The sequence below is a fragment of the Artibeus jamaicensis genome, unplaced genomic scaffold (genome assembly GCF_021234435.1).
Source record: "Artibeus jamaicensis isolate MK-2021 breed Jamaican fruit bat unplaced genomic scaffold, CSHL_Jam_final contig_452, whole genome shotgun sequence".
Lineage (NCBI taxonomy): Eukaryota > Metazoa > Chordata > Mammalia > Chiroptera > Phyllostomidae > Artibeus > Artibeus jamaicensis.
The window spans coordinates 8,469,568-8,496,943 of NW_026521837.1; the positions used below are offsets into that span (position 1 = coordinate 8,469,568).

Below are 27,376 nucleotides of genomic sequence, written 5' to 3' on the forward strand. Positions count from 1 at the left end.
CCTGCCACTGGGGCCTGCATGGCTCCTTCTTTCACCCGTTTATCTGCACGCAAATGTGTGACTGTGGTCAGCCCTCAGTGGGTCCGCCCGCTACTCCACACTTGGGATCCACCCGTGCGCCTAGGTTGCACGCCTGGGTTGGTCTGTGGGTCTTCCCTGCCCAACCCCGCTCTGCTGCTGGCTCTGCCCCTCTTACCAGTTTGGCTGAAGGGTTCCTTGTTGTCAGACTTCCGTGAAGTTCAATTTTCTGTGGTTTTGGCTGCGTTTTTGTTGCTAAAACATTATTGTTTTTAAACTTGGTTGTGGGAGGAGGCACAGTGCTTCCACCTACACCTCCATCTTGGTGGAAGTCTGTATATCTTTTTTTTAATAAAAATTATTTTTGATTTCTCAGTTACGAGTATTTAAATGCAAATTTCAAACACATATTTAAAAATCAACTGTAAACAAAATTAGACTTGAAGACTCTACTTAGGTACTAGCAGTATTTATTGTTTTGTGAAAATATTTTTTTAATTAGTTCTCTTTTCTTAGCCTTTGGCTTTGGCCTTTTCTTGATTAGGTCTCTCTTGATAATAAATGTCAGGCAAATAACTCAGTCTACCATAAACTAATATAGGAATTTGTGAAAAGACTACCTGAGTGATTCATGAAACCAAAGACAAGACTGAAGTTGGGGACCAAGAATAAATGTCATAACAATGAAGATGACAGTAATTTTTATTCTCTATACTCATTTCTGCTGTGCTTTGATTTTTTTTTGTTCTCTCCTCCCAACCCCTTCTTTCTTTTTCTACTTGAGACCAATGTTCATTGTCTTGTACTACCATAAACTTGACCCACTGTAGCTCTCAGACTTAACCAATTTTTACCCAAGCACCACAGGAAAGATCAACTTAGTTTTCATACTTCTTGTACCATAATTACCAGGAAAGGTCTCTGGCCCAGCTTGGGGATAGGGTCCCCTCTCTATTATCTATGAACTGTGACAGAGTGATCATATTGCACTACCCAACAGCTCTGGCCAGAGCCATGGACTGAAATTGAAGAAAGTGAAGTTACCAGGAAGGTATGCATGTGTGAAAGGAGCAATGAGGAACGCTGGTTAAAAAAAAATGGGTGTTTGCTATTATTCAAAAGAGTAATGCATTAATTTAAACACTCTTTGTGCTCTTGACCTGCTTACTGGCACTATTTATAGCTTTTAGCAACCTAACTATTCCAACTCATATCACCTCATACTTGCTTGAATGTCTCAAAATAATCTCACTTTTAATATGTTCGATATATTCTGTTTATCTTTCTACTCAGTTCATCCTGCTTCTTTATCTCCCATTCACTCCTATTTCCAATTAAACCCACTGCTCCTACAGTGTTCCCTGTATTAGAAATGCTGTCACCACTCAGCCTTCCAGTGTCCTCAAACCAGAAACCTGGGAGTTGCTCTCAACTTTTCCTTTTTCTTTAGCCTACCTATACAATAAATTACTGGCTCTTTAAATCTAGCTCTTATGTTAAATATGGAAAATATATAGGACTGAATTATGTTTGCCTGAAACCCTTCTCTAGACTAACGCATTGTGTAGACTCCCTTACTCCTATATATTTCTTGCCTCTATTTTCTTCTCCATATAGCAGCCAGAATGATATTGCTAAATATGGAAGCATACTTAAAACATCTTCATGGTTTCCCACTGAACTTAACGTAAAATCAGTGCTTAGCAGAGCCTACAATCATCATATGTCAATATTCCTCTTGCTCTCTAAGTTCTAGTCACACTGTACTTTGTTTTTAGTTTCTAAAAAAAAAAAGAAAAAGAAAACCATATACTTAGCTGCACCCCCTCCTTCTGAACTTTCTTCAGTGTCTCTCTCTCTCCAGCAGTCCCCTGCCTTGTCCATGTCCTTGTCCTGTAGATTTAGCATTAAGGGCATTTTCCTTAGTAAGGCACATTCTGTCATCACATATAATGGGCATATTTCATGGTAGTCACTTTCCTAGGCACTCATCACTCCCCTGTATATCACTTACTAAAATTTGTAATTTTATACTTGTTGGTTTCCTTATTGGAAGCCTATCCCCTCTATGAACTACAAGCAGGGAAACAGCAAAGAAACGTCTTTTCACCACTCCCTGTGTAACGAGGGCATTGGGTTTAGCGTTCTAGACAGACCACGCTCTCTTGAGAAAGCCGGCACCTCCCCTCCAGCTGCACTGCTGAGCCGTGTCTTCCTCAGGACCTGGGCTCTAAGATGGCTCACAGTGAACAATTAGCCAAACACTTTATAGAAATAGTTGTATTAATAAATATAAAATATATAAAATACAATGCACTAAACACAATAAAAATATTGTATTTCTAATTAAACAGAGAAAAAAGTGAAATCATAGTTTAATTTATATACTTAATGTACTATAATTATTGATAGATGAATTAACAAATTATAGATACACATTAAATATTTGTTGGAATCAATTAAGTCCAGCTTTAAATGCCTTTGCCAAACAATTGTTTAAAGGATCAATAAACATATATACAAAGCAACTGAGTAATTCTTCTAGTCACCTATAATCCCTTTACATTCTGTTTTATTAGAATCTGCTCTTCAGATATATTTGAGGTTTTATTTATTTATTTTTTGTTTGCTTGTGAGTGGGCTGAAGGAAATTTGAAGGACAGTGTATTTTATGGCATTCAGAATTTCTTGAGTTGACAGTGAAGTTTGATTCATGACATCATTCTTTTCTAGCTGATTGTTACCTGTGATGCTGTGCTGACTTTGCATGTCTGTGGTGATCTCCCTCTCGTCTCCCATATACTTGTAATGCTATCATCAGCATGTTGCTGTTAATGGATGACTAAATGCCTTGAAGATTTTTGTGTCATACAGTTTATTGTAAGAATTTTTATATACATTAAAACTAAATCAGTTCAATAAAAGAAAATGTATATTTTGGAGATTAGACCTTTGTCTGAGGTATCATTGGCAAATATGTTTTCCCATACAGTTGGTTGTCTTTTTAATTTAATACTGTTTTCTTTAGCCACACAGAGCTTTTTATTTTGATGAGATCCCATTTGTTTATTCTTTCCTTTATATTCCTTGCTCTAGGGGACATATCAGTAAAACAACATGGATGGAACTGGAAAGCATTATGCTGAGTGAAATAGGCCAGGCGTTGAAAGACAAATACCATATGATCTTCACCTTTAACAGGAAGCTAAACAACAAAACAGACAAGCAAGCCAAATAAAAACAAACACACTGAAATAGAGAACAGGGGGACAACGACCAGAGGGGAGAGGGAAGGGAATTTAAGGGGAAAAAATGGGAGGGATTTAGAGGAACAGGGTATAAAGGACACAGGGACAATAACTAAGGGGGGTAGAAATTGGAGGAAGGGGGGTGCATGGGGGAGGGGTGGGCTGGAATGGGAGAAATAAACAGAAAACTGTACTTGAAAAATACTAAATAAAAATAAAAAGAAGAAAATGCTCACAGTCCCCTAAATCTTTTCTTCAAAGAGGGAATCTTATTTTAATCACAATAATAAAAATGGGCAGGGTATAATATCCTGACCTTCCTGATGAAAATCTCAAACAAAAAAGCTAGAGGATTCTTTGCCATACTTGCAAAATGTCAATCTCATTATTGTAGGCACAGTTCTGTTTTTTGTAATACAGATTTTTTTACAGGAAAAAAAATGAAGGCTGAATTAAAGTTCTATGGTTATTGTATTGATCATCACTATATGGCTCTCTTAGAAATTCTTAATATTGTATTTAATATTATAAATAATGGCAATATTGTAATAACCATGTTTAAACTCAAATTTTTCCAAGTTGATTCCATGTGTGTGTGTTTGTGTGTGTGTATTTTTGAGGTTTAAAAAACACAATAAGCCGCATCCTTCTTTGCCCTCCTGAATTCAGAACTAATTATAGACTACAAGATTCAGAGAGATTGAATTATAATATAATACAATCCAAATCCGGATTGGAATGCAGCCATATAAGCTTCCAATACAGTCTTCTCTGAACTGAAGTGACCCACAAGAGTTGCTGACACAAAGGAAATTTTCATTCTCTCCCACATGGCATGTCTGTAGCTTATGTCTGGGCAAGCTGAGATTTCAGCCTGTAGACAAGGCCATGCCAGTAAAGAAACTGAGTGTGTTTGTATATCCCAAGGTCCCCTCCAGTTTATAGATGAAGAGTGAATGAGTGGTAGGGAAAGAAACCTGAAATGTACATCTAGCAGAACTTCCTTCATGAAATTATGGGCCTGGGGAATGACGCTTCCCCTGACTAATAGAAAATGTGTTTTATAGATCAGGATGCTGCTTGTCACGATTGTTTGGGACTGGACATATCAAAATGCTTTATTGGTCCCTATTTCCTATAGAAAACACTTCCACATTCATTTTTTCATAATTACCTTCACTGAATAAATCGCTTCATTAAATTTTCACCACAATATAAAATTTAGCCAAGAGTGAGGAAGAAGTACATAGCTGCTTATGAAAAAGAATCCTAATCCATGAAAATATTTCTCCCTTGATATTACAACATCATGTCCTTAGACATGTTTTTTTTACTAATTTTTCAATTCTCTCACTCTTGTCTCTTTGCATTCTTTCTTCTGTTTTTCTTTTAAGACATTTGTGCAGCCTAGAATTACTAGAATAACCCCATAGTTAATAAATTGTTCCAAGTGTACTCCTACTTAAACACCATACAAATGCCAGAGATTTTCCTGGACTTGTCATGTCACCAATATTCAATCGTCTGTATCAAGTGCTTTCGCACCGTGTCGAGTTCATCAGCTGGTCTCCAGTGAATCCTCTCAAACCTCATGCATCATCTCTCATACACCTACTTCCTCATTTCATGAAAGTGTCAAGTACCTAGAACATGCCAAACACTACAATAGATAGTATGGAAGCCATTTGGCTCTGAATAGACATCATCCTTGCTGTAAGAAGCTTACATGCTAGTGAAGAGGACATAGAAAATATAGAAAAACAGCCAAATAAAAAAATAAAAATAATTGCCAGTTGAGAGATATTTAGTAAAAAAGAAGTTAAGAGAAAGAATTACTTGTAGATAGGACTCTAGTTCAGAGAGGGTATTAGGCAGAGCACTTAATATGAAGAACATTCCAGATGCAGGCTATGATATGTTAAAAAGTTCAAGTGCAAAAATTTGGGGTCAACTCAAGCAACTGAAAGAAGATGACTAATAGTCACTTTTGCAAGGGAAAGACTGGTATGAAATGGGATTATAATAAATAAGGGCTAAGGAGAGACAGGGACTATACATCCTGGTAAATAAAGGTTTACTTTTATTGTATATAGACCAGAACTGTTCAATAGAAATATAAAACAAGCAGCAAATGGTAGTTACTTGTGTAATTAATTATTTCAAATGCATTTTATTTAACTTAATATATGCAAAATGGCATCATTTAAGATGCAATACATATAAAATTATTCATGAAATATTTCATTAATGAGTTTTTTCCCCACATACATTTTCAAAATCCAGTGTGTTTTTGTACTTAACAACGCATCTTAATTTGAACTAGCTACAATTCAGGTGCTCATTTGCCATATGTGGCTATTGGCTACTGTACTTGGATGGGACATTATTAACAGGTTTTAAGCTAGAGAATGATGTGATCCAAATCACATGTTCAGGTTGCTTTGCTGTTATTTGCAGAGAAGATGGAGTTTATAAAGTATGGGTAAAGACAAGAAAACCAGTTAGGAAGCTGTATAATTTCCTTGGCTGCTGTTTAAAAGTAGCACTAATTGGCTGACTTAAAACAACAAAGATGTATTTCCTCATGGTACTGGCACCTAGACTTCTGAAATCAAGGTGTTCTCATAATTATGGTCCCTCTGAAGTCTCCAGGGAAGGATACTTCATGGCCTCTTCCAGCAGCTGGTGTTTGCTGGCAATCCTTGTCCTTGTTTGACTTTTAGATACATCAGTCTAATTTCTGCCTCTGTCTTCAGATGGTCTTCTCCTGGTGTATCTATTTTGCTGTGCCCAAATACCCTTTTTCTTTTATCACTTTTTAAAATTGTTGCTAAGTACAGTGGTCTCCATTGTCTCCCCTCCACTCCCCCCACCCCAGCCATCCCTACATCCCACCCTTGATCCTAACCCTCTTTGACTTTGTCCATGTGTCCTTTATACATGTTCCTTGATGGCCCTTCCCTCTTTTCTCCCCTGTTATTCCTCTTCCCTCTCCTCTTTGGTTGCTGTCATTTTATTCTTTATTTCAGTGTCTATGGTCACATTTTGTTTGCTTCTTTGTTTTGCTGATTAGGTTCCCCTTACAGGTGAGATCACATGGTATTTGTCTTTCACCAACTGGCTTATTTCACTTAGCATAATTCTCTCCCAATCCATCCATGTTTTTGCAAATGGTAGGAGCTCCTTCTTTCTTTCTGCTACATAGTTTTTTGTTGTAAATGTACCATAGTTTTTTGATCTACTCATGTACTGATGTGTACTTAGGCTGTTTCTAAAACTTGGCTATTGTAAATTGTGCTGCTATGAACACTGAGGTACATAGGTTCCTGGCCTGAAACTAGAAACTAACCTGAAAGTAAAAACTCAAAAAACACTCAGATTCATGGAGATTGAACAGCAGGCTATTAAACAATGAATGGGTTAATAATGAGGTCAAAGAAGAAATCAAAAAGTCTCTGGAAACAAATGACAATGAATACACAACAGTCCAAAACCTATGGGACACAGCAAAGGCAGTCCTGAGAGGGAATTTCATAGCTATACAGGCCTACCTAGAAAAAACAGAAACATTTCAAACAAACAACCGAACCCTACTCTTACAAAAACTGGAAGAACAACAAACAAACCCAGAGCAAGTAGAAGGAAGGAAATAACCATGATCAGAGCAGAATTAAATGGCATAGAGACCAATATACCTCTTCTTTTACGGGCAGCATTTATATTAGATTTATGATTTATTCTAAGCCAGCATAACCACATCTTAACTTGATTACAGTTGCAAATCCTATTTCTTAATAAGGTCACATTGCTAAGTTCCAGTTAGATAAGAATTTAAAAGGGATGTGATTTTGCCCAGTACAGAGGCTACTGGAGCGAAAGCTGGTGGTGGCTTGCACACACGCAGCGCGAGTTTAAGCTCTGTTTCCCTGTTCGCCCATTGGTATTGCACCCAGGGTAGTGGCAGTAGTTACAAAAGGAAGAAGTGGTTGTGAAATAAATTGGAAATATAGTTAAAAGATGACTTGAATTGTGGAGAAGCCAGACCCCAAAATAGGGGTGATGTTTTTCTCTTCTTTAAATTTTTAATTTATTTTCCAATATGTTGACTTACAGTAATTATAGTAGTTTCAGGCATACAGCATAGTCATTAGACATCATATAACTTAAGAGGTGATGGGTGACATTTCTCAGTTACAGCTTCTGTCATGCTTTTCCTGATCAGTCACTAAACACTTACTCTTTTAACTCAGGGAATTCATATTCCTGGCTTCTAAAGGCTGTATCTCAGAGACATCTCTTTCGTGTCCCTCTTTATGGGGGCTTTCTTAATTAGCTTTACCTTGCTGAAAGAGTATTAAATTAGAGAAAATGAATTATTCTGTCATAGCACTAAAGAAATCAAATATATATGATTAGAGCTATTTATACATAGTACAATGTGCTCTTTGGGAAAAACATTGGGAATCCAGAACAGTAATGTTAGAATTGAAATGGAACACATCATTCAATTACTGTTGGAGAAAAGAGTTCATGTCTTACATTTAGAATATTGGCATTCAGTTATCTGGGTATAATTATCTCCAATGACTTCAATCTGAAAAAAATAGAAAAAAATCCTAATTTACATTTTAATTTATTTCTTTTTTAAATGAAGTGATATAAGCTCTTCTTAAAAAACACATATATTTTCAGTTTCTACAATCTCTTATGAATAATGAGTTTCATTAATTTAACCTGTGGTGTATAATTATATGTCCTCTTTTTTTTCTTGAAAAAAATCATCTCCAGTCCTGTCTAAAAGCAGTGGGCTGTAGAAGATGCCAGGCACATTCCTAATTCAGACATAGTAGTTTATATGGAGATAAGTTATCTAGATGCTTGTTTTATTGATTTACCGACAATTTCTTCAGAGCCAGGTCCTCCACTGCAAACATTTGTTACCTAGAATAAAGCACCATGCTGACCAGTGGAGTTATTTGAGTATATAGCTAATACTAACACTTCTTACTTAAATTCCAATAAACATTGTTGAAACTGAGTGAATAGTGCACTATTCTTTGTATTATTCTCCCTATATTTTTTGTTTTATGTTAGCAATTTTCCATAACAAAAAATTAAGAAAATAGCATTAATCCATTTTAATATGCAAGAAACTTTATGGCGTATGCAAGGAGTTTTGATTTGCTTGGTTGCTGTTGCTCTTGTTTATAACTCTTCTGGGGTCTTCAGTGCTCTACGCTCGGTAAGGCAGGAGGAAGTGCTGTGATCACTGTGCTACTGCCTTTTCATTCCCGAGCTCTTCCTTGGACTCCATGTCATTAAGCCATCCCAGTTATTTTCCCTTTAGTTTTTTCTTCTGTTTTTAAGTAATCCTTTACTATTGACATTAAAGTTTCTTGTGCTCAAAATCTTTATGAGCCACCAATTTTTTAGTTTAAATGATGACTCAGAACACTTTGTGAATTCTCTCATGTTGAATTACATTACTTTTTCATTTTTAAAGTTAGCTCCTCTCCTCTTTCAGAGTGTTCGTCTTTCAATACTATCTTTCTTTCCATAAACATAACCATTAGATTCATGATTTAGGACCTGAATTTACAATGATACTATTTTAACTTTGTGTTATTTTTACATTTATAAGATAGTCCTCTTTTTCTAATTTAAACCTCCTTTTTTGCACAACTGTCTTTTGTGTGTTTTGGATAACAACCCAAATGCTTTTGTTTTTCTTTCCTTTAAGCCTCAATCTACTTGCATGTTTTCATATAGTAGTGTTGTAATCACTATTACATATGTTCCCTGTATCAGATTCCTGTTAATTTTATTAATTCATAAGAGTGCGTTTTATTTTATTATAGTTTCTATAGCTAACTCTTGCAAGTAGGCCCTCAAGTTCTAGTTTTTAAAATTCATCTCCTTTTCATCTTGTAGGTGAATTTCGTAACTTCTGTGTAGGTAATTAAAATAGTTATTTAAGGTAAACTGGAGTTATATGTTGGGATTACTGATTATTTTCCTTTCAGCTTGGTTTACTGCACTTAGTTAACCATGCATAAATTTTTAAACAGCTCTAGTAGATGATAATACATGTGAATATCTAAAATAAAAACAAATCATGTTTAATAAAATGCTGGAATTTTAAATATTGTTCATAACTGTTTTTGTTACTTAAGAGCTTATCTAGTATGTAAATAAACAAAAATATAGTCTAAGATAAGAATAAACAATTCTAACAGTTTAAGCAGAATATATTTTTATATTTCTATGCTTAATTGATCACATCATCACTATCAAAATGATTTCATGCTTATGCTAAGCACACATATGTTTTATTAATTTTAAATGAGGGGAAAAAAGGAATGCTTTGTCAAATATTGATACTTTCACCGTGTGGAAAGGAAACTTAAAGACAATGAGATATTTTATCCAAGCTGTAAATTTACTTATCAAATGTACCTACCGGATGTTGAGTTGTTTCAGTTCTACCCTATTCCTCTGCAAGAGATTAGACGAAGGAGTTATACTGTTTTCTTACATTAAACAACACTGGCAGACCGCCACATGAAATCACCTTGTAAATTAATTAGTGGTCAAGAAAAATTAAGATCGATCTACTTCAACTGTTTCTCTTCTCCTTTGTGTTGCTTCCTTTTTTGTTGTCTTTCTTATATGTAAGGCGAAATGAAGTATGATAAATAATTTTGTTGTAATTTGTTAAAATATTTTATAGCCTTATTTATAAAGCAATATTTAAAAGTATATTCATTTCTTACATAAGAAATAAAAATTATTGACAATCCCACCAGTCAGTCATAGCTACTATTTTTATGGTGTATTTTCTATTTGATTATCTATAATATTCCTTATTACATATTACATTTATCAATCCATAGATATCCATTTAACAGAAATGCAAGAGACCCCTAGATAATTCTCTACCAATAGCTATATATAGTTTTTATTTAATATTTTAATTCTATGTTATAGAAGTTTATTATGAACTGTCAATGTGGGCTGAAGCATGAAGGAAGCATTTGCTCTCTGTTCTTCCCTCCCTTTTGGGTCATGATCTCTAATTCATACACATACGTTTATGCATATATACCTACAGATTTGCAGCAAAGCTCATTACTTTTCTGAAACTTAATACTCCAGCTTATTTCAAAAGTAAATGAAGTTTTCTAAACAACCCTTGAAAGATATCTAATGTTATTGTTTCCTTTAACTCTTACTATGGATAGGTCTCTCTTTTCCTTCCCTACCCCCAGTCTAAATAGACAACTTATGTCTCACTTTAATTTAGTTTGGAAAATGCACCATATTTTCACTAATCCTTTCCAAACAATTAACACCTTTCCTCACTCACATACATCTTCCTGGGTGTTATCTAATACCTGTTTCATTTTTGTCTGAATAGCAGCACAAGAAATTTGTGATAGGAAAGATAGTAGGTATGAGACATTAATGGTATAGGAAGCATTTTCTATATTTTAATAATTCAAAATAAATTATGTTTATGGAAATTATGTAGTTACTTTGTTAAACAACTCAGATAATGCAACTCTGGCGGATTTGAGGGAAATGCAGCCGGATGGTGAGGGAAGGTGGAGGAAGGGGGGAGGGAAAGAGAAAAATAAGTTTTGTGTAATTGGAGTTCTTGATAGTAAGATTCTTGATGAGCACTATTTTTCCTAGGAAAAGATAAATTAAATCGCTTTTTTCCCCATGAAGATATTATACAACTATTTTGTTAAGCATATAAAAGAAAGCAGGAGAAATTATTCTTTAAAGTAAGTTAAGGGGAAAAAAAGAGTCTAATGGAATGATATGGACTTCTATGGAAACTTTCTCAAGTTAAATTCTCTAAACCATGTTGCTGTCCTTGAAAATGGCGGTGACAGTGGTAAAAATCCGTAGACGCAATGTGGTCGTGGGAGCACAGCACTCCTGGCCGTGCCCAGCGCACAGTGGAAACATGACCTAATATTTAAGTTCAAGATCCCCTTTCATTTTAAGTGAAACATTTAAGAATGAGAAATAATTTTATTAAGTTCAAAGATTTATCATAAGTATTTCAATATTAATGTTATGGGGAAGAGGTTATTCCTGTTTAAAATTTTTAATACATATTATTTTATAACTAGGTAAGGGAAGTAATGCATTTGAAATATGAAATCTCTAACTTCCTTCATGCATTACTTCCCTTACGTAGCTGTAAAATGATTGGATTACTGTCAAACTCTTTGAAGTGGAGATTCCTAAATGTGAGATTCCAGGAGAGAATTAAGAAGAAAAAAAAAACTACTAAATAAAATTCTCTGGGTGGTATTTGTTGAAAATACCTTGGGGCTTAAATGTAAATGCTCTGAAACAAGAGTAGTAAAATTCTATAGAACACAACTAATCAGAATCATGGTCTTGGATTTAAGTAAACCATGTGTCTCTAGGATTCAGCTGTGGTTCTGACTCAATGGTGTTTGTATCAAAAGAAAGGATTGCAAAGGTGGGTTAGTTATGACTTGAAAATTAAAGTTCTGAATATTTAAGCTGATATGCAAAGAACCAGCAGAGAAAAGGATGCATACAATAGTATAATGAGTTGTACACTAATCAAATCTTAAATGGGGAATATTAGTATAGAAGAGATGACTCACTAACAATGTGTTTTTTTGTTTGTTGGTCTTCATTTTGCAGGAAAAAGTAAAGCACTTGCAGAAGGCTTTTGCTTCAAGAGTAGATAAATCCACACAGACTGAAGTTCTAGGCTATGATGTAAGTAGGTATATAAAACCATTTTATCTTTTTTATTGGTATTCAGACTTCCACAGCTTATTTGCCTCTGCTGCTACTGTGTCTATGCATTGATTTAGTAGAATTTAACAGTGCGCCATTCATCTTTTGCTCTTAAATAATCCCCAAATACCTTCTGGAATTGGAAAAGATAATTACAGCTACTGACTAGCATATCAATGTCTTATTTTTTTATACTAACATCACTAATACAGTCTTTTGAATTAGTGTATTTGCAGACATGTGGATGATACATATTATAATAGTAGGATAATTTGTTTCAAAGAAAGTACTAATTTATTTATTAACAGCTTAATAAAGTTTTCAGTCACCAAAGCCAAGCACGTCATTTTTACAATCTGGCACATAAAGGAAACAACTTAACAGAGAAATTTATAATAATATTTTAGCTCTTGGGCTTTGGTGCAGGCTGCAGAAAATAATTTAATTGAAAGTTAGTGTTTTTTTCTTAGTGTGAAATACTGGACTGTCAAAATAAGATTGTAAAACATATTTGAATACAAGGTTGCTTCTAGTAACACTAGATAATTTTGGATAGCTTTGATTCAAATACCTGTCCTTCCTTAAATTCAGGTAAAAAATTTTCATTTTGCCTAAGTTTATGACTAAACTTCATTGTTATGAAAAGTAGAGGAATTATTGTCTTTATCTTGTAGGTAACATCTTTGAGAACTCTCCTATTTGAAAACATTTATTATATAATTTTTAGTACTTTATTGACAAATATAAATAGAATAAAGATAATTTAAGTTGTTTTATGAATGTGTGTAATGAAAGATGTGTTTATTTTCATGTCTTCATTATAATAAACATAAGTATGAATATTACTTTTGTGTTTCCTTGCAAAGAAAATTAATATATTTAATATAAATCTGGTCTCTATTGGGAAATAAACCAACGTTTTTAATTGCAGTGCAAATTGTTTTTCAATATTTACATCCAGTATTTTTTTAGTTTAAAAAACATTAAAATCTGTGCTTTTTATTACATTTTTGTTACATTTATTTTAATGTTTTCTAGATACCTAAATCTTCTAGATATCAATATTGTGACATAATACTTATTGACTACCCATGTTATGTGTTATTTAAATGATGTTAATATTTCATATTTTAAGAAATAAATTATTTTTAATTAAGTTCAAAGAGGATTTACCATAATGTTAATACTTTTGGAGGTGTTTTTTCTATTAAAAATTTAATACATATTATTTGTATTTCATTTTTCTAGGGTATAAACCCAATATGCATTTTATAAATAATAACCTATGCATTTTTAAATTTTGAAGTCAGAGAGTTATTCAATCAGTAAGAAATCCAGAGTCTCCATGAAATCTTATTCCAATGTAACACCATTATATAACACAGGAAAACAAGTTAATGTAGAACCTTCCTACTTCAGAACTCTCAGTTTAACTTAACTGAGTTCCAGAGAAGTGAAGTCACTTGTTCTCTACCACATGATTTTTATGGCAGTGGTAAAAGTCTAGTCTTTCATTACAAGTAGTGAGTTTTTAAGCTGATTAAAATTATTAGTCTTATTACAAGCACCATACATGAGCTGCAGTTTTATTTTTGTCCAACTGAAGGGAATTTTTTTTCTTTTAAAAACTAAAAAAGTGGCAAAGGTCTAGTTTTTTATTAAAATGTAATATATTGAGCAAAAAAATAGACTGAGTGGAAAAAGAAGGAACAAACTCCCACAAAAAAGTAACTTATTCTTATAAATGGTGAAAACAGTTTTGAATTTAGGCAAATATTTCATTTTACCCCATATAAGAAAATTATATTTGAGAAACTGAATTCTAAATGTCCAAATGCCTGAATATAGATGCAGAGTGTAAGAGACCCTCAGCGCTGTTAAGACCGCAAATGGGAGAGGTTGCTAAGTGAACAGCCGCTGCGGGCGGGGGGTGGGGGGTGGGGTGGGGGGGTGGGGCGGTGCTGACTAAGCTAACCCCCTCCTGCATGGTTTTCCTGTTCCCACGTAACTTTTTATATTAGTGCTAACTAAAAATCTAAAATAAAGCCATGAACATAGTTAATCCTTATTAGTAAATCCTCATTGTTAAATACTCATTATTACTAGCATTTTTTCATATCTGACAGTGGGAGCTTAATGTATTGTACTGGATTGAATTATGTTAAAGAATAATAATTTCTTGGTAGTGTGCCCTTCAAGGATCCCCCTGTATAAGTGTCTGTTATTATTGTGTTAGGTGTAAACACGGAATAACAATCTTTTCTAAACAGTCCATGTTCTCATTTCTTAGTGATGTATTTTAAGATACAATCATCAGAATCAGCAAATTCATTACCAAATATATTTATATAGAACTTTATGCTAGTAATTAGAAATAACTGTAGTGATGAACTTGAGCATTTTGTATGGAAAAATCTGGATATCAAAATATTTATATAAATTAGAAATAAGTAAACCATTTAAAAAGTGATAAATTGTGTGACTATTTGAAATATGTGATTCATCAGTAGTGTAATTTTCCATGACTAGGATATATTTTCTATACTTCTCAGTATCTATTTATAAATATTTTTTCATATTCTTATGAAATAAGAATCATTTATCTTTTCATTTATAATACTTTACTTGTATCTTCTCAGGAAATATAGTTTGACATTATTTAATTTTTCACAAATTTGATGTACATATTTACATAGAATATTAAACTTCTTTATAATTTGCAATAATATTTGTCAGAAAAAATAATGAAAAATCTTGTAGAAATCTTGCATTTTATGGATGATTTCTATGCTATCTTCTTCCTTTCTAAAGCTGCCAAATATTAGGCAGCAAATTTTTCTTTATTGATTATTACAAATCATGTTTCAGTGATAGGGATGTTAGAATGTAAGAGATACAAGTATGCATTAATATTATTTTCTTGGGAAGATAGCTGTTGCTACACATTTGACTTAAGATAAGATAAAGCATCCCCCCGTGAGACATTCATATAATGAAAATTACTGAAAGAAAAATTTACAATCCACTACAGTGAGTAAGTTCAAAGGTGTGTCGAATAAACTACTTTATCCTGTAACAGATTTATCAGGAGACTTGAAACTAATGTTAATGTACAATGGGCTCTGATTTGTAGTGCACATGCAAGAATTATTTAAAAATAAATTTGGAATGTCTCAGCGAAGGCCTATAAACACAATAGTTCTTGTGATGAAGGAGACTTGTTAAATAAATGATGAATGTGTCTTAAATAATCAATGCCAATTTAACCTCTTTCACCTTCCCCTGTCAGCACAGGCTTAGTTTATTGAAAGATCAAAGAATAATTTCTTAGGTGTCACTCGTATTATTAAAACAGGACAGAAGATGAATAGATACAGTCAAGTATTAATGTTGCCACTTCTAAGATTGCATTAAGAGGTAGGAAATATTGTTCTGATTACCTCAACTATATAAATAGATGCTTCAACATAGCGCATATGATATTTCTCTATATTTTATAGTTTGAACTACTGCAAGTAACATTTTATTTTAAATAATTGGGAATGAGTGGCCAAAATGCTGCAGTGTAGATTTTATATTCTAACACTGAGAAAATTCAGGTATTTTTATTATTAACTTGACATCCTCATAGACAACCTCTTTTAACTTCCTTGTGATATTCTGCAGAAGACCTGTCTTTTTCAATGTGACTAATTGACTGTGTATACATTTTCTTTCAATGTGTGCCTGAATGTAGAACAGTCGCAGGGTCTCTACTTTGCTATTTTAGGCAAAAGTATTAATATTTTTAAAAAGGTTCTTCTTTTAGTGAGTGTTTTATACTTACATTTAATAAGTGTTTATTAGTTTTGAACTTGCAATGTTTGTTTATATTTTCTTTGAGCTATTGAGTATATCAATATTAAATTATTAGTAATCACTGTTCATATAAATACCATTAGTGGTTTTCATTCATTTATTTGAAATTGACTGAATTGTGGCATCACTCATATTCTGCCTCAGTCACATATGAGTGAAACATAAATCCGTTTGGGGATATATGCTCATACCACTGCGTGTGTTTTGAATATTTTAACACACTTTCTGAAAGGTGGGATTTACTTTATAAGTACAGCTTTTTACTTATATGCTAGGAAAATAATATTACTAGCTGTATTACAAAGACACATTTTGAAAAACTGCTCAGTGCAGTTATCTATGCAATTCTTAGTTGGTGCTACTTTTCCTTAGATTTAATTTTGGAGGTCCTCCTGGTACAGTTAGTAGTGTGCTGGGAGTTCTAGCAAATGTGAACGTATTTATCATGTAAGTAATAGATAGGAATTATTAGTTTTTACTGTAATTGTTTTATTAGCTACTAGACAGTTATCTGGTTATGCTAATGTGTCTGTCAGCCTGTGGATTAAGCCTTATTCTAAGAATTGAGTGACTATCAGTTAGGCTCTCACCTACCTGCTAATAAACTAGTTTTAAACTTTCTATTTGGGGTTCATTCATTGCTATCATTTTCTTTAACTCAGTACTTCTGATCATTCATCAAAATGCCACAGCATTTAGTAGATGAAAGCATTCCCCCACATGCTTTATTTATATTTATTTATGTCAAGTATTTCTGTTTGTTTTTTACAAATTAAAAAATCAGGGTTAAAAACTGAATGATATATTTCAAGTTTTCTTTTGAACTACAGTTTCTCATATTACATTAAGGGTAAGTTCCACGGAGAACATTGATTAAAAACAATTACAGGAAACATGATCGTTTGCCACAGGTACTTATTAATATTTAATAGAGGAATCACAGCTCCTCCCGTGGTGAAGTTCTAAGGGCATCGCTTTTGAAAATTCCTATATGAATTTATTCAACAGATGTTCCTAAGTGCTGCTGGAAACCAGGCCTTATTCCGTGTGCTGGGGATATATCCTTTAATCAAACAACAAGTAGTCCCTCATGGAACTTGCATTTTGTGAAGGGGAACTTATAATAAACAATAAATATTTAAAAAATAAGTGACTTATGTACTACATTAGAAGGTGCTAAGTACCATGTGCAAAAGAAAAATAGCACAGGAAGAGAATGATTGTGAACATTAAGGACAGGAGTCCGGGCTGTGATAGGAAATTTTAAACAAGGTGATTTAGGCAGGTCTGAGGGGGAGACATGAGATGTGAAACTTGAAGAAGGTGAGATGAGAATCTCATTTAGTCAGAAATTTTTTGTGATATGTGCTTTATAAAAACCCCTTAAAGACCTGCAGTCAGTAAGAACAAATTGCTTTACTTTGCCACAGCTTTAGGTAAGAATAGTTGGCTTCATTGAGAGGCCTAGGCTGTGCAGTATGGAAAAAAATGCATTCAGTGCCATTAAACCCAAAATCAGACCCAATGCAGTACTCAAGTTTTCACCTGAGCGAACTGCCCACGTGACCTCTGGAGCACACTCACTTGGAATAAGCACTGTGGAGAGAACTGGTCCAACTATATATGCTATGTAAATTACATTTGCTTCTCTTTTCTGCATGCACTCTCTCTGTCCCCTTCTTTTTCTGTGTACCATTCATCTTCTAGAGTTGAATTTATGTATTTTAAATGTATAATTAGGCTTCATTATATATATCAGTGCGTCCCATTTATCAAAAATGTGCCAGTAAACAAAAAATAGAAAGCACTCAATGCTTATTTGGTGAAAAATAAATGAGCTAAAAGGCTGTAATGTCACTTTTATGATACTAAAAATCTATAACAGATCAGTGTGCATTATTTTATTTTATTTACAACAAAAGCTAGAGAAGTGCATATTGCTATCCTACCTTTTATTTTATATTATGTTGTTATATCTAACACATTCTGAAATGACTACTCTGTACCTTTTAGAACAAACAATTAAATGCAGATTGGCATAGACAACCAGTAATTTTAAAACCTAAGTGTCAACATACAGTTGCCTTTACAGGATTGCATTGAATGCTTCTTCGTTAAACCCTGAATCTTTAGCTAGGAGCCAGAGGATTCCTGGAAAACCTCCAGGTCTTTAATTCAGCTTTGACTACAAACAATTAGGTAACTGATAGTTCTCTTGTTAAGAGAATTTGTGGTTAAAAATTTTATGGGAGAAAAGCAAGACTAGATGTTTACTAAAAAAGCTCTTGTAATTATACAATATTCATTAAATGAAATGATAAAAGACACACAGACTATTTTGGACAGCTTAAATTATGTAGGAGAGGAAAATAACTTTCTCTCTACCTTTCCTGGTTCTTGGCTGAGATCCTTCTCAATAAAAGACAGATTAATGGAGGACCCCCCCCCCCGAAATTTAATAACATGTGTACACATGGGACATAACCAGGAAAACTGAGTAACTCCCAAATGGCCCAATCCACCACCTTAAATACTATTTCCAACTAAAGACAAAAAAAGATGTAGGGAATATAGGAGACCAATATGGGAGGTTAGCAGAAAAAACACAATAGCCTGGTTGTTATGGAGATTTAAATGGGTGCCTTCTCTATTGATAAGAGTTTCTAGAAATTAGTTATCTTGTGCTTTCTGGTACTGAAACAAAAACGTGCTTAAACTTGGAGATTTCCCTTAAAAATATAAATGTCTCTTACAGATGATACCTTTAGAGCTTACCTTATATCTAAGTTTCTTAAAAATAGGCAGCTCAAGTTTATATATCAAAGAGGACAATTTGGGGGTGGCAAATTCTGTTCTCCTTCACTGGCTTGTATCTTCTGCCAATTAAAAGAACTGTTCATTATTTTAGGGAGAGACATTAAAATATTAGATTATTAGTGTGTTAATAAACAAAATCCAACCAAGTAAGTTTGAAGATCTGATTTTATTAAGCAATTCATGAATCTTACATCATTTCACCCAACAAATAGGCAGTTCAAAGGGGCTGTAAAAATGGAAGGGTTTTTTGCTTTTGCTTTTGCTTTTTTTTTTTTAATCAGAGAAAGGGTGGGGCCAGGAAACTATTGAACAAAAGAAAATAAACAATTACTTTTAGACCAGAGTACCATCTTTCGAGAGAAAGGTAACAGCTAGAGCTTTTATCATGTAGATTGCCTCTTCTTTCTAAGGGGATAGGAGGGGGCCGCAGGACAGATTACCTTATTGGTGTTGACCAGAAAAATTCCAAACTGGTTGATTACTATTACGTGTCTAAGAGTGGTTGAAACAGCTATTAGGTGAGGTAAGAAATCTAGGTTTGTTTTTCACGGCTTTAGGACAAGTGACTCCATTTGGGGTGTGTGGTGTTGTCCAGCCAGTATTTCAAAATAAAGTTGTGTTTTCATAATAAATGACTATAAAGAGCTAAAGGGAGATAAAAGGTTTATAAATGTTTGGCTTTGTACCAAGCAGGTGATGGAATGGAAATTCTCACAATATTGCATTACAGAGAGTTTCTAAAAGAGAGCCGTGTGGAGCATTAACCTTGTACTCTATTAAGTAAGGGTACCAGGAAATGATACTTTCATGTGACACCACATTGTTAAGATGATAATTAGTACTTCAAACTTATAAAGCTGAATTACTTTGAGAAAATGTATACCAGGAGAGTACAATTTACAATTCAGAATACTTAAAGACTTCAGACATGTCATTATTTTAAGGGTTTAGTGCTTATAAATGGATGTATAGATTTATATTTAATCCATCACATGAAAGGAATTTTTTAAAGATATAGTTTAGTGTAAAGTAATTTTCAAAAAGAAAAGTATTCTACACAGGTTTGTCATTTTTTTTGCATTGCAAAAGTATAACTTGATAATTGAATTGTTGATTTTTTTAAACCTAAGAAAAAAACTAATGTAGAATTGGAAATATAGTGATTTTAGCTTTACAAATGTTAAGAAATGCTTAATATTGCTCCAGAAATGTTACTTGGAAGTCTTTTTGAAAAGTTGCTACAAATCCTAATTGATTGTGAAAGGATTAACTTTTCTTCTTTGAGGGAAGGAATATCAGTAATCACTCACTCTTATGCCTTAATCAACAAGAAACTAAAAGGAACTTAACAAAAGTCATAAAAATATACAAAAATCACTTCTTTTGAGTGTGTGTTTCTACTCTTTTAAAAGCTTTTTCCTCCATCTTGATTTTTTTAGTGTGTTAAACATATAAACACTGAACCATTATCTATAAATACATTACCTGTACTTAAACATATGTACTTATATATTTTGGGCATTTCCAATATGAATATTATTTTACTGTAATGTTAGTAAATAATTTTATTTTATACTTTAAATTACTGAATATTATTCAGGCATATAAATATTAAACATTAAATATTTTTTTCTTCTTGAAGAACTCCATTGTCACATGGCAAAATCCCCATACGAGGGGCTTTAGAAAAGTGTAACAAAATTGAATATGGTTGTTTTTCCCCTACCCAACAGTGCTATATCTCTACAAATCTACCCTAAACATGCATGTCCACATATGAAACAGCATCGCCAGGTTTCCCTTAATGGGCACTATTTGCAATAACTAACAATGAAAAACAGCACAGGGGAATATAAGGGGACTAAATGGGGGAAAACACAATAAATAATATTTTTTTAAATAATAAAAAAAGAACAACACAAAGGTTCTTTAGTAGAGGGCTATTTGGTAATGGGTGCTATTCACAAAATGTAGGGCTGTGAAGCCTCCCAGAAGAGGGTGAGATCCATGTTCCAGTGTGACCTGATCGCTAGACTACATTAGTAAGTGAAACATTCAAGGGGTGAAGCAGTTATATAGTGTTCCATTTTTGTAGTATTTTGTATATATGCAGATAACCAAAAATAAATAAATAAATAAATGTGCTTACCCATAGGGGAAGCAAGAAAGAAGTATAGAATAGTAGAGAAGATAAGATAATGAATTAAAATTCTTTAAGTGTATATTTTAATACAGTTTTCATGAGAAAAAAACTAAAAGATTAAAGTCTTCTTGAAATAGATAAACTTAATTCTATATCAAATTGGTATAATAGCCACAGGGGGGAAAAACAATTTTAAAATGATTTGGCACCCTTTCTCTGGTTGTATATCTTTAGTTGGCTATAGCCTAAGGACAAAGATAATTGCAAAAAAATCTAAAATTTGACTCAGTGGCACAATTATATTACTACTATAATCATTTTGAAGCTTTATGAGTGGTATAAAATTCAACCAATAATTCAATAGACTTTACTAGTACTCAAGGTATTTCAGGATGAGAGAAAAGAAATATAACTATAAAAATTTATAAAGGAAAAAGAAACCCTGTAATATAATATTCAAATCAAAGCTATAAATATGAATTCATAATTTACTAAGGAATATATTTAGCTCTGCCCACTGAAAGAGTATAGAGTGATAGTCAGAAACACCTAACCTGAGATGACTCAAGCTTATGTGCCTAGCCTTCAGTGTACAGTAAATGCAGGATGTAGATGGGAACATAAACAATGTCATGAGTTACCAATTAGACATGTCCCAAGTTAGCAGTATTCTGAGAGAACCGACGTGTGCCCTTAAAAAAGAAAGTGCCACTAAAAATTGAGGGCTTATCATTATTAAAGAAACTAACAAAACATATGACAAATGCAACATGTATGTATAATTGTGTGTATATATATATATATGTTGGGAGAGAGAAGCAGCAAAAGTGACTCTGACAACTCTGAATTACTGAATTTAGGTGATGGCTGTGCAGATGTTAATGGTACCAGTCTTTCTATTGTTTGGTGTGCTTAGAAATTTTCCCAGTACAAGAAAAGACTCTTTCATGTTTTAAAAATTGAAGCAAGATTTAAATAGAATTTAAATGCATGTAATACATGGTACAGCACTGAATCTTGGGTTGGGCAGTTCAGCAGTAACCTGTATTTGAAGGATATTTGAGAACATTTGAATGACATTGTTAGATAACATGAAAAATATATTGGCATGGAAGGATAGAAGTCATTAACTGGGGGGAAAGGCAGCAAGTAGAGTAACTTAAAAAAACAGGATATACTGTATGGTCTCATTTTGGTAAGGAAGAAAATGTGAAAGTGAATACACTAAAGTTGATAGGATCACCTCTGGTTGTCAGGAATATGACATTTTAAATCCTTATTTCTGCTTATCTCTTTTTCTCACATTTTGCAATGAACATATGTGCTTTTATAATAATAATGTTTATAATTTCAGTGTAGAAATACATTACTTAAAAAAGCAAACTCCCCAATACCACCTCAAAATATGAAATTATGTTTGTAGATTATATTTAATTTCAAATACTACTTTCATAAAAAATAAAATAACCTGAAAAATTTTGAGGAAACAAAGACACTATTCTTCTAAGAATATAATTTAAAAAATGTAAATATTCAAACTTGAGGTGTTTTTTCTAACTTGACAATATATTGAATGCATTGTATCTTAAAGCTCAAGGTGATCTAATTTTAAATGATTTTCTTAATTTAAAGTATTCCCAGAGTTGTTAATCTTAAAAAATCAGAGAACTGTATTTTTCAAATTATTGGTATGTCTAAAGAGTATTTATAGGGAACCATTTATTATCATTAGTTGAGCCTTAATATTCCTTTGCAGACAGAGGCTTTTATCCTTGCTCTTTGGCAAATCCTAGAATATTATAATCTTTTAGGGTAAGAGAAATGTTAGTGTTATATGTTTTAGTGACATTTGTGTCTATAAGCCTATTCAACCTATTATATTTTTCTCTTTGTTTTACTAACATTTTCTAGAACAATAAAAGGTGGATCTGGATTAGAGTTTTATTAAAATATGAATGTCAGGATGCTCAAAATACACTTGTCGAAGACAAACATAGTACAACTTAGTGAAGGGTATCATTCATGCCCTTTATTCAAGGGAAAATAATAGTCCATGGATTGTGGAGTGCAGTGCCTCATAGCAATGAAAACAGCACCTAGGGACTTTGGACAAAAGTGAGCTTTACAGAGAATTAAACACAACAATGTGAACAGCGCAGGATTGGCTAGAAGGTGGGGGATTACCTGCTGAGGCTAACAGACCTTAGGCCCTATTTCCTAGGGTAAAGTGAGCTAGCTAAAGCTGAGTAATTATGGTTAGTATGTGTTAGATTCCCTAAATAGTGAGGTGTTTCCCATAAACGTGGCCTGACTTAACTTTAGATTTGTAAGGTGGCTTAGCCCACTGAGGCAACCTTCATTTTATCAACAAAGTCTATCAATTGCCCCCTTTATCAATTGCCCCATTTGGACCAATACTGTCAGTTAGTTGTACTGAGTTGTACTTAAAGTATTGATCAAAATTTAAGGTCCTAGTACCATTGTGAGCTACCACTTTTTGTTAATGTTGGAGGCAGGTTGTCTCTCCGACTGGAAGTCATAGGTTAGGATATTGAGGTCTCTGTCTCTGAGTTGACAATTGTCTTTATCCGTCTCCGCATTCTAGGCAAAGGGAGATCATTGTCTGTTCCCAGCAGCTGCATGCATGCATTTAAAGCATTTGAGAGAACGCAGCACACCAGGAAGACTATTAGGAAAACTCTGGTCTGAATAACACTCAACAATCAGAGGGCACTCCAAAGCCACAGTCCCAACTATCCAAACCAACAGTGATCGAATTGATCAAAGAAAGACCCCACTGAAGGAGTCACTTACTTAAGCCAGCTGGCTTGTTCTGTGATCCTAATGTAGCCGAGTCTGAACTTTCCCAGAAGTGTTAATCCAAATGCAGTAAGTGGTATTGGCCACAACATAGATGCTGCCTTGCTGTGCTAAAGGATAATTAAGGGCTATCCTACTATCAAGAACAACTTTACTCAAAGATTCTAAGGATTTTTGTTGAGAAGCTGTTGCTTTAGCAGCAGATTCTGCCATATCTTCAAGAATTACGGAGAGGTTCCTGATCATAGCTTCATTTGCATTTACACCTAACCAGAGGAGTAGGGACCTACCAAAAGATGTGAGTCATGAATCATAAGCCTTGTGGTCACTCCTGTTTTGTTCAGTAAATGCAAATTGAAGGGAATTGACTACTGAGAAGTCTGTTTGATTGTGGAATGTTAGGAGTACAATTAGATAATGCAAATGACACTCTGGTTAAGCATTAGCCATCTGGGCCTCCATAGACAAACCTGCAAAGAATATTTTCCCTTAAAAACACTATGGACAGAAATCAACCCTGCTGGAATACGCACCACTCCCACTAAAGTAGTGTTATTAATGGACTCATCGACAGGGGGTTTCTCAGTGAAGCATGGGTCTGTGAGGTTTCATCACATTTGGGAAGATAATTTTCTATTCTAAAATAAATGTACTAAACTCTGCAGAGGCAGGCAGTTGCAGAAAAAGTTGCAGATCTAGGCCAGAGGCAGTTTGTATTTAATCATAAGAACATGGTTGTGAGAATGTTTTTAAAGTTATTCTCGTCTGTCTGAGTTCATATGATAATGATAAGGGAGAGATTAAAGCAAGGCACAGAGAGTTCTGACTGTCAAAGGCAGACTTTTAAGTAACTTCTAAGGGTATTTGATTGTAGTTTATGGCAACATTAGGAATGGAAGAAAAAATAATCACAGGGAGGACCAGGATGTTTTTAACATCATGGAAAGATCAGAGTTTTTGATGCCAAACCCTGTAGTCTGAAAGGATATCCCCACCAGCAGTGTCCTGGGGGAGGTATAGATAACATCATTATCTTTCCAGGCCAGTGCCAATGTAAAGGTAAAAAAGAGGAAAAGGAAGTGTTTTGTGTTTGAGGTTAAAGTATGAAGTTACGATTTGACATCTTGGGTGGAAATAGTGTCCTTGAGCTGAAGGCTAGTGGTGAGAGCTCAAGTCCGTGAAACAGGTTGTGCCCTCTTCACTTGAGACATGTGGGGCCACGGTCTGATGCCTAGGAGTTTGGCAGCTGTGTTGGTAGTGAGGCGCATTTGATAGAGTTCCTTCCACCCAGGTACAGAGGCAGATTTTTTTATGTCTCTTTCATGTTACTCAAGTTTCAGGTTGTGGGGAGGAAAATTAATGGACTCTGTGTTGGGAGAGTCTTTCTCAACCCATTGGAAATAAACCTTGGTGTCATACTTGAGAGATTTCCAATAATGTACCATTTTGGGATAAACCAGAGGAGCGTCAATGTGAGGTTTGACCACCAGTGACACCAGTCTCCCTGTGATGATTTCATGAGAAGTTAACTTGTGATTTCCATGTGATGTTCTCCTATAGTACATAGGGCTATAGGAAGATTTGCAGGCTATGGGAATTCTGTGGAGCATGAACACTTTGATGGTTCAAGTTTGACCATGCCTTTGTGTCTTTTAAATTTTGTTTGCTGATCGAAGAAGGATGAAACAATGGCAATGCCACCTGGTATGGAGACTCATGACCTGCACAATTTGTCCAGTGACAAAAGATCCTTTAGTCACTGGAAATTTATCTAGGTCTATCTCAAGTTGAGATAACATATTTTAAGGTTTTTTTTTTGAGGGGACAACAGAAAAGGCATCAGTCTTTCTGCAGGGAAAGGTCTCAATCAATCCAGAAAATATCAAATCAGTAATTAGTACAGGTTGATAACCTTGTGCCAGAACAATTGAATGGCATGTTCAAAGTTGGGTGTTCAAACGGTTTCATCAGTGATACAGCTGTTCCCCTGAAACTTGGATAGCTTACTGGAGTTATGAGTTTGACAGGTCTTATACCAATTAACTACTTTAGCTGCAGTCTTACTTACAGCAATTTCCCCACCAATATCATATTTTTTTTCTGTTCTTTGGTGTGTCATGGGGCATAAGGTATGATGTAGGGGCACCTTGAGTGGCTTTGGGGGAACCAGGTACTTCCTGACTCTCCAAGGCTTGGAGGTCTCATGGAATGTACAACCCTTTGTTTTCCAATATTGCTGTTTCTTTGGAGGGTAAGTAATTTGTTGTGAAATGATGACCTGTGATATGAGAAGTTGAGTTAGAAAATTAATGGGCCTCTGAACTATGTAGTAGATTTTTATCAATCTCGGGATCCAGTGGCTTTGGCATGAAACTCTGCCAATGCATTTCCCTGATACTTGGACTTAGGTCCTTTAGTGCGAGTCTCAGTCTTAATTACATTGTATTTTACAGGGAAGTAAACTGGCAGAGAGAAGTTCCTCTGTTTTTACCAAATTTTAATAGGAGTGCTGCTTGAAGTTAGAAAACCTCTTTCTTCTTATAACATTCCAAAATTGGCATAGTGCCATTGGTGTCAGTGTTAACTGATTTTTCTTGAATGATTATGCATGCTTTGGTCAAGGCAAATGATTCTACCTGTTGTGCTGAACTACATTGTGGGAGAGACCCGCATTCAGTTCACTCATGGTCAGTAGTGACTGCATAATCAACTTAATATTTCCCCTGCTTATTTTAGACCTGTCCCCATATACAATTAAATCTGGGTTTTATGGGAGTATATGCTTTAAATCTAGGCACGGGTAACTGATTGGAAAATACCTGTCTCATAGTCACATTCTTCTTTTTACCTGATAAGGAAGTAAAGTACAAGATTAAGGTTGCATTTAAGATGTATGTTAGATGGAGATAAAAGTAGATCATAAGTGAAGAGTCTGCTTGAGAAAAGGTGTTAAGTTGGAGTTGAGCTTAGAAGACTCAGAACAGCATAATGTATATACAGATACACATAATTTCCTAAGGTCAGATATGCTGAGACTTCTGCCAATTTAGCTGCAGCTGTGACTTCCTTAAGACAGTTTGTGCAAAGCTCTAGATAGTGAGTCTAACTGCATGCTACGTTATGCTCCAGGTCTCATTCTTTCACTTTGGTCTGGTGTTAAACTGCCTGAAGCCTGATTATTCCTATCACGGAGGAATAAGGTAAAAGACTGGTCATAGTCGGGTAGGCCCAAAGCCGGGGGATTTTGGAGGGTTTTCCTAAGGTCAATAAATGCTTGTTCACGCTTCTCTTTCCCATGGTAGAGTTCCAGTGTGGAGGTTTTCATGAGTCCATAAAAGGAGAAAGCTTCAGAGGAAAAATTAGGAACCTGAAGCTGGCAATATCCTGCCAGGCCTAAAAGCCCTCTAAGGATTTGTTGTGTGTGTGTGTGTGTGTGTGTGTGTGTGTGTGTGTAAGATTTTAGAAAGTTTTATATTAATTGCATGCACTTTGGGAAGAGTTTCTCCTAAATGCTTAAATCATGTCCTAAATTTTAAACAACCTGTTTGCAAAACTGACATTTTTCCTTTGTGACCTTTGCCAAGGGTTAGAATAAATAAAGTAGGTTTACAGTTATTCATATGGAAAATAATACAATAAATAATAATGCAAAAATAAACTCTATAAGCCTACTTTTGCC

General features: G+C 34.3%; 1 protein-coding gene across 6 annotated transcripts in view; it reads left to right on the forward strand.

The window, feature by feature from the left end:
• The window catches only part of CCSER1 (coiled-coil serine rich protein 1), a 1,291,789-nt gene that overhangs the window by 675,906 nt on the left and 588,507 nt on the right, over positions 1-27,376 (forward strand). For 5 of the 6 annotated variants that reach the window (XM_053666405.1, XM_053666408.1, XM_053666410.1 and 2 more), the window contains exon 9: positions 11,961-12,038. In XM_053666405.1, coding sequence (XP_053522380.1) covers positions 11,961-12,038 — 78 coding nt within the window. Of the gene's footprint in view, positions 1-11,960; positions 12,039-23,482; positions 23,978-27,376 lie in introns of those variants that run through there. The other variant, XM_053666409.1, reaches the window with a different exon arrangement.